Source organism: Teleopsis dalmanni, chromosome 1, assembly GCF_002237135.1.
Source record: "Teleopsis dalmanni isolate 2A chromosome 1, ASM223713v2, whole genome shotgun sequence".
NCBI lineage: Eukaryota > Metazoa > Arthropoda > Insecta > Diptera > Diopsidae > Teleopsis > Teleopsis dalmanni.
This window is the reverse complement of record NC_051846.1, coordinates 212985526-212993766: the sequence shown is the minus strand read 5'-3', so window position 1 is coordinate 212993766 and position 8241 is coordinate 212985526. Positions and strand designations below refer to the sequence as shown.

Below are 8241 nucleotides of genomic sequence, written 5' to 3'. Positions count from 1 at the left end.
GAAATTTAGTTCATTTAAAAGAGCAAGGAACAAACATGCTGTGATTGTTGTTGGTGTTATGTTTTTTTGCAACACGAATTAGCATTGTTTCCTTTTATTCCACTTCACTTACCCGTAGGTTGTTTTACGTATGAAACCAACACGCTCAGCTAATTGACGAACGACTGTCTTCTCCAGTGGAGCGTTATTTATAATACCAACACCACGCACGGCTAATGCCTCCAGCCAGGCTTGCAAAACTAAAATTATTTCAAATTTTAATACGTATAATTCGAATAGAAGTCGCGTTGGGAGATAAAATTCAGAGTAAGTTTATTTGTGGCTAATTTTAAGTTTTCGCTAATTTTTAGAAATTAATTTATATTATTTCACTAATTTTAAGTTTGAAGAATGCAAATTGTTCGCTCTTCATTTGAAATTTGACATGGTTTTATTAAACAGATAAATATTTCAAAAGATCACTAATGATTGTGGACACAATCCGAAACAGATCTATGTATGGTTAGCCAATATATTTGACTTAATATGAAATTAATTTTCAAATTTGCAATTTCTCCCCCATTTCCTTCTTTACTACAACGACTGACAATTTATGCTTAAAAGGGATTTGGTAAGGAAACCCACCACTCCAACCTAATCAAACCTCTTTTACTATAAGAACTAGACTTCTTGTCATGGAATATAATAATGTTAATTTAAAAAAAAAAGCAAAAGATAAATATTTTGTTCGCACCTTTGTCGTCTTCCATCACAGCATTGAAATCAAATCTTGCGGTAATTTTCTCAAAGTCTGCACCGCTCCAATGCAACGATTTCGGGCGGTAGAAGTCTGTGAGATACTCTTTTCGACGCACATCGGAAAACTCGCGTTCCTTTAACCATTTCAAATCGAAAATTGATTGATGCTGGTCACTCCACTTTATATGTACTTGCTTTGTTATAGCATCGGCCTTTAATATAAAGAAATTCGATAAGCCATTTTAAGTGATACACGACTCACAGCCTCACTCACTCACCTTCAAGTCGCTCACTTGCACTTTTGTATCAAATTTGTCCCAATTTATGCGACGTGACTTAGAACTTTGATGGAAGCATTCCTCACAGCAGCAATTGTCGCGCAGCCAAACACCTGGGAACTTCATGGCCGCTGCATCTGAGGATGACTGCTCTTGGATCTCAACGTATTTATTCTCCACTAATTTCGCTGTTAAGCAGCGTTTAAATATTTTACTTATATTATTAACATTTGTATTTATAATTTTATTCAATTGCTTGCAATGGCCAGCAAACATTTTTGTTGTTAAAAATTCAAACCAAAAACTTTCACGAATAAAATTTAAACTCAAAGTTCTCATCCAACACGTTCAGTAGCTTTCTAAGCACTGATCAGCTGGCCATAAAGTTTATCTCCGCAGTTAAGTCAACTCATTCATGAATATATATTTGCTTTATTAGAAAATATGGTTATTATCGTTCGCAGAGATAAGATTTCCATGAATAATGGGATTTGTTGTTTCGCAAACGACTAAACAGATTTGATCAAGGTGACCAGACGAAAAACAGAATGAACAGTTTAATAGAAATTTTCAAATATGGAAGATTTCATAATCGGATTGGTATTCGTCAGGGAATCACTCGTCATTTCAGACGACCAAGTACTACTTCTTGAATAACCTGAACACATAATATTAAGTGATTATCGCATTGCATTGATTTCTATGTTATTTCTTAGTTTAACTTATTTGTCATTTGAATATTCTACGTATGGTCACCTCATTTCTTTAATGAAGCATAATAATATTAATGTGTTTAGACTTTAAACCTATGGGGGCATCAGTTCTTCAAATGCGCAACCAACACGTCAGAGAGTATCCCATTTCTACTGATAAGCGAATGATCGCAAATCAACAACAACAAAGCACGAATGCATCGCTGGGTGACTTATGTGCGCTGCTAGAACGTTTACATGAGAACAAAGACGCGAATAGTGGGAACAGATTTCTGACGCTGTTAAGTTGTTGATATAAGTGTAAAGATCACTGCGGAGAAGAATTTATCGCGCTGGATGCATATTTAAATTTTGTATGAATTGAAGAGCAAAATATATTTAAAAATTAGTAAATATTTTTTTAAACATTAAATTAAATCAATTAAAAAAAACATAGATTTATAAATAGCAAAAATATATATATAAACACAAATAAAATTTAAAAAAAATGTGAAAATAAATAAAAAAATTAATTAATTGAATTAGATATTATTTATAAAAATAAGAAAAATTTTTCTTTAATATAAATATATTTTATTTATGTTTACCTAATATTAATATAATTTAGCTTAGATAGGTAAATTATACTGATTGAAACTAACTGTTCAACCTTTGGCGATACAAATAAGAGACATGATTACGAGATCAGTGAAGTTTTCATATCATATAACTAAGAGATTTTAGGTATGACATAATTTTACCATATATTAAAGTACCCGACTGCTCTGAGTACTATTCTGTTATTATTTTGGACATGTACCATATATGTCAAATTTTTGTTAATATTTTTTTTGATAACATATTTTGTTTCATTTTCTCGTTATGAACAAAAGATTTTAAACAAATCCTTAACATTTAGTTGATGTGAAGAAATTTTTAAAAATTTATATTTACAAAGGCTGTCAAGAGAATTTATATTTTGTGGCTAACAAGCATTCGAGTTCTTTACTGCTCAAAAATACTGATAATTGAACTCAACAAAGATTATTTACATATATAGTAAAAAAGAAATTAAATTATTTATTTAAGATGATGAATTATGAAAGTAAATGCAATTAAATTACAATAACTGAATGTAATTAATATCTTTTGCCCCATGAAGTATGCTAAAGAAAATGCAATATGCCACAAGCTGTAAGTTGCATGCCAATAACATTTTGTTAACATTTATACTGGGAGCATTTGACAGAAAATAAGAACAGAACAGAATGCAATCTTTTGTTGTCGATGCAATGCACATTCATTAGAAAATAAAGTGGAATAAGTACTATGAAGTAACTTTGCTTTAAAGCTATAAAACCTCAGCGACACAACTATTGTTCCGACCATAATAAAATCACCGTTCATTAAATGTGAGAAAGCTTTATGTACTGGTAAAATGTCTGATGAAATTATGTGGAATCCAAATCAAAAGTCAAATGAATATATTAAACAGAATTAGGTAATTCTACAACAATTAGGTCTTGAAATATCTGCATACACAGAAGACAGGTGTATATATATATATATTGTGGGAGGTTGGGATAGTGCACCATCCAACAAGTGGCCCCACTGAAGTGAAAGATTAGCCGAAGTACACCATGAAACGGACTTGAGTGCTTTTTCGTCCTTCAAATTCTCGGATGTCGTTATTGAAAAAAAGATAAAGTGGCTTCCGTTCGCATAACTACATCTATAGTTATTGCAAGCAGCTCATTTAGCTGGTATGTTTGTATCAATTTTAATACGTAATGTTATTTTGAAATTAAATTTTAGTAGTAACCTATCCTTTCTGATTAAATTGAGACAAAGTAAGTGTGTCGTTGTTTTGTAGATTCCAGGTCATGAATAATATGAAATCAACGAAAGCACTAATTGACTCGTCAAACGAGGAGCCACACGTCAAATAATTAGGCCTTACTGATTCTATAAAGATTCATCAAATCTTTAAAGGTAACCTCAAACAGTCTTCTTGTACTGAAAAAAGAAGAAAAAAAACTCTCGCAGTGTGTATGGCAAGTCTGGAATTATTTTCAAAGACAGAGACAGACTTATCAACTTATCGAAGGCAGCTTAAAATATACTTCTTGGAAAGGTTTTATGACTAAGAGACTCTAATGAGCATAGATTATATTACTGGATTTCTGAGAATGAATTGCAGCTTAAGTTACTAATTCAGTTTATTGGATTCTCACAGACCAAAATCTATAATTGGAGCAAAAATTACTATTTTTAAGGGTTCCATGCATTTATATGCAATATCTACATCTCAAATTTAGTGTTGATTCTTTAGTTTTTTTGGATCTAAACAAATATTAACAATTAAATTTGTAAAACTTCTCTTTCAAATGCGGAATTGTTTTTTATTTACTCAATTCAATGATTTGGAACTATACGATTGCATCAATCCAACCTTAATTTTGTTGTAAATTACTTATTGTCTTAGATTAAAGACAACTTATTCTTTAATATATTATTGAGGACAACTAAAAATTAATTTTAATAAAGTTAATAGTTTGTTTTTCCAGAGTTTATATATGGCTTCATAATAATCCTATGGCCACGTCAATTTCAAACCTAGGGATGCGCCCAGAAGGAATTTGTTCTAATATATTCTGAGATAATCCGCTGAATGTTTTACTCATATTATTAAAGCAAATTTCATATAAAATCTGAATGAAATTAACTTTATCACATCAATAAAACTGTGAAATACTTCTTCAGCAAATATTTGACAAAAAAAGAGTACACTACATAAAATATTATAAACGTTTACTCAGATTAAAATTCAATAAAGTGGAAAAGTAAATCATGAAACGAAATTGTGATGACTTAAAAAGGTGAAAACAACAACAACAACAACAGCAACAACTTCAACTTACAACAGCTCAGCATCTCAGCATCTCATAAGCACGGTGACATCTTCGAATGCATAAATTGCATTGCTTTGCCATCGAAAAGGCAAGGAAATCAAATAGAAACCAAATCACACATGAAATGCTCAGCAATTGGAAGCCTCAAGTGAAGAAGACATTTCTGAAGATATTCACCGTGGAACGCGTATAGGTTCTGCCTGCAACCACTGCCTCTGCCGCTACTGTTGCAGTTATGCGTTCGCCAAATTGTATCTGCGATATTGTACTCGTATATGAAAGATAGTTACGTTCGTTGCAATAAAAATGTACGACAAATGTGAGAGCATTTAAGATTGCAACGAATTTGAAGTTACAAAAGCTGATGAAGGCAGAAACCGAGGCAAACCAATGTAAAGCACAGCAAGGCTTGGCGTGGCATCGCATCTCGGATGGCATGGCAAGACTTGACATTGGTATGGATTGGCACAGAAGCAGCAGCCTTGTCACATATGCCATAAAAGGAGCTAAAGTACAAATCGTTGTCACATGTGAGTTGCATTTTTATTTGCTACAACTTGGGAATTTGTAGTTAATGCTGTTATTGTTGTTGTTGTTTTTGTTGTTGTTGCTGCTATAAAACTTTGAAGATCGCAATACTGTTGCTTAAGTATTTATTGCACGAAACTTAAGTGGTCAAGAAATAATTCATAACATTCAATTTTATTCAATGTTAACAGTAATATAAAGGCAAGAGAATTCAAGCTTGAAGCTACTTTTCTCGTAGAGCCAGTGTACGTTATAGGCATTTTGTTAATATGTTATTATTTCGATCTTTAATATAAAAACAATATAATTATAACCTAATAGACTATGTTCATATAGTTAGTATACAATGAACTACTGAAAGAAAAACTATTTGAACTATTTAGAAGTACTTCTTAAGTATTCGGAAATATATATATAGCGCGTCTTATATTCGTTCATTACCTCTAACATTTTTGGTATTAAATTTCTTATTTTTTTATTCTTTCCTTTTTGGTAAAGTGCTTTATTGTTATTGTTTTGACTTAATTTAATTTTTTTATGATTTTTATTGCTTTCACGGGAATGCATTCTTCAAAAGGTGATGCCTATTGAGGAACCAATTGCATGGACAATGCTCCGCAAAATCTTCAATAGTTGCCAGAGCTGTGAGAGCTTCAAAACTTTGCTTTATGTGGTTAGAAGAAAATATATGTATTCTTTATATATATAGAATACATTTTCCGTTTGTTATATCTAATATGTTATATCTAATAATGCTCGAAACAACTGAATTATCAGCCAAAAATTCAATTAATTAAAAGTAAATAAAATTTGCTGTTGTAATTCAATACTGTTCGAAACCTCTCTATAAAAATATAAGAGTAATCTAACAGAACTTTATTGATATATTACCCTATCACCCGTACTTGGCTTTATATAGTCAGTGTACCGAACTTACTTCACTGAAGTTTTTGACTTAGTATCAGTGATGACCAAAGCTTTCTTACCGGTAATCAGGCAAGGTATATTGATCATTTGATCTGATAAGAAAGTAATTAACATTTATAACAAAATCCTCATACCTCCCTAAAGGTGCTTAAACAATGTATTTTCAATTTATTATTTAAACTATATTCAACCATTCCACCTAAATCTTAACATCTGATTTGAATACTAAAATTTTTTCATTGTCTTCTTGAAGTTAAAGAAAAACATATGAATTTTAAATTATTTAAATTTAATGCATTGACCCAGAAGTATAAAATTAGTAAGTCCCTCCATCGAATCTCAGTTTCATTTGCCATTCCGAAACCGTTCAGTAACTGTTCATGGAGTTTCCTTGTTACTCGTAACGGATTTGTGTCAAAAAGATTTTTGAGCTGTCATTGGATGTAAACAAAACAGCGACTTGACGTTGTCCGCTAAATTTCTGTGCCGGAACATAAGACAATCCAACAGATACAAAACCAATGTGACGAATCCAATACAAACAGAGAAGCTCATCGATATATTAGCGAACCAAAATGCTTAAATGGTCAATTGGAGCTCAGAAAGTTCGACTCACAGCAGCGCAACACATAAATTTCCAACTTGAAAAAAAAATTTACGGTTTTTAAATTTATTTTGGCGAGATGAGAAACTTCTTAATGTAAAAGCAACAAGAAAAGATACATTTACCAATACAGAAGCGGATAAAGACACAGCATTCGCGACACAAACGATTTATTGGCGTTCAAATTTTTATAAATTTTTTTTCGCCTCTTCAGAATATCGATGGGACAGAAAAGTTCGTCGAAGCCGAAGAATGAGAATTTCATTCCTTCACGTTTTATATTTCAATTGTAAATGTTTACTTTTATTCCGTCCCACTACTATTCCCTACTATTACTTTTCCTGTGCTAAATTTCATCTAAACTGCAAGTCTTCTTTTCCCTTTTGTGGATACATTGTGCACGTAGCTTCTTGGGTTTCTTCTTGCATCGCTGCACTGTCATGAATGCATTGTTGACTCGTCTTCTTGGTGTGGCATTGTATCGAATGACATCAGAGCATCTTTCATTGCTGCCATTGCAGTGATTCATTGCACTTAAGCTTTTATCCATGAGATTCGATGGCAAACTTTGAATTTGAATGGAGCAGGGGAAAGCACATCTTAACGATTGCTGCACTTACACTTACAACAATCCTTCTCGTTAAATCAATGTCGTCCTCTCATCCAACTCTTTAATCCGTAGTCCCATTATTAAGTATTAATACACTCTTCGGATTATCCTTTTAGTACATGAGCGAATGCGTGCGAACTGAACAAATTTAGTGTCTTTGCTTTGCGATTTTTTTCGGAATTTTGTTGAGAAAATACTTTGAGCTCTGTCATCTAAATCAATATCAGCATTTAACTTAAACAGAGGAATACTTCAAATACAGAGGGGTACTTCAGATATAGTAAAGATAACTATTTTTATGTTTTTAAAATTCACAAAATTTCATATTTTAAGGAAGTGAAGATATTATCTGTGAATTTAAGAATTTTCAATACCCAGTGAAGTTCTAAAGATTGTATTTGAGTAACGTAAACCACAAACATCAGAAACTACTGTATCATCAGAATATACATGATTTATAAGATCTACTATATCAAATTGAACCAATTTTCCGATATTAATGCTTTTCTATTAACAATATTAATTTATTGTATTGAAACCTCTTTATAATGAGCAAGAATCTGATATCATAGTAGTAGTAAGTCATGACATGGACTTGAGAACAAATACTTTTCGAAAAATGGATTAAGCTATGTTAACACCGCCAGATTTCATAGATCGCTACATTGAATATCGAACCGTTTTCTTAACCTGTAACTTGTGATGGGCAATAAACCAGTTTAGTGTCTTATAAGTGTGGTACTTCGAACTATTAGATATAGTAGTTTTATCAGAAGTCTAAATCTATGTTTAGATTATGATGGTATTTAATAATAGTTCAATTAATCTCATCGATCACTGTATATCTTTGCCCTTTCAAACAATGAAAAGTTTTTGCGTTTTCTTTTGATTTTTTTCGAAATAGAGTCTATTTAAGAGGATTGAGATTTTCTTTGTACAGACCATGCTCTTT

The 8241-nt window shown here is 31.8% G+C and overlaps 1 protein-coding gene across 1 annotated transcript; it reads right to left on the bottom strand.

Annotated features, from left to right (window-relative positions):
- Positions 1-66: 66 nt before the first annotated feature.
- LOC119675680 (gamma-butyrobetaine dioxygenase-like) lies at positions 67-1408 on the bottom strand. The gene is made up of 3 exons (XM_038086889.1): positions 1017-1408; positions 734-950; positions 67-239 (listed from the first exon to the last, which is right to left on the bottom strand). Exons 1-3 carry the CDS (start codon positions 1353-1355, stop codon positions 109-111), a joined length of 687 nt encoding a protein of 228 aa, XP_037942817.1. The 5' UTR covers positions 1356-1408; the 3' UTR covers positions 67-108.
- Between the last annotated feature and the right edge of the window lie 6833 nt (positions 1409-8241).

Coding starts and splice junctions, on each gene's coding strand:
- LOC119675680 (XM_038086889.1), bottom strand. CDS start 1,355: ATGAGAACTTTGAGTTTAAATTTTATTCGTGAAAGTTTTTGGTTTGAA. Junction 951..1,016: donor TGCAAGTGAGCGACTTGAAG/GTGAGTGAGTGA, acceptor TTTATATTAAAG/GCCGATGCTATAACAAAGCA. Junction 240..733: donor TGTGATGGAAGACGACAAAG/GTGCGAACAAAA, acceptor AAATAATTTTAG/TTTTGCAAGCCTGGCTGGAG.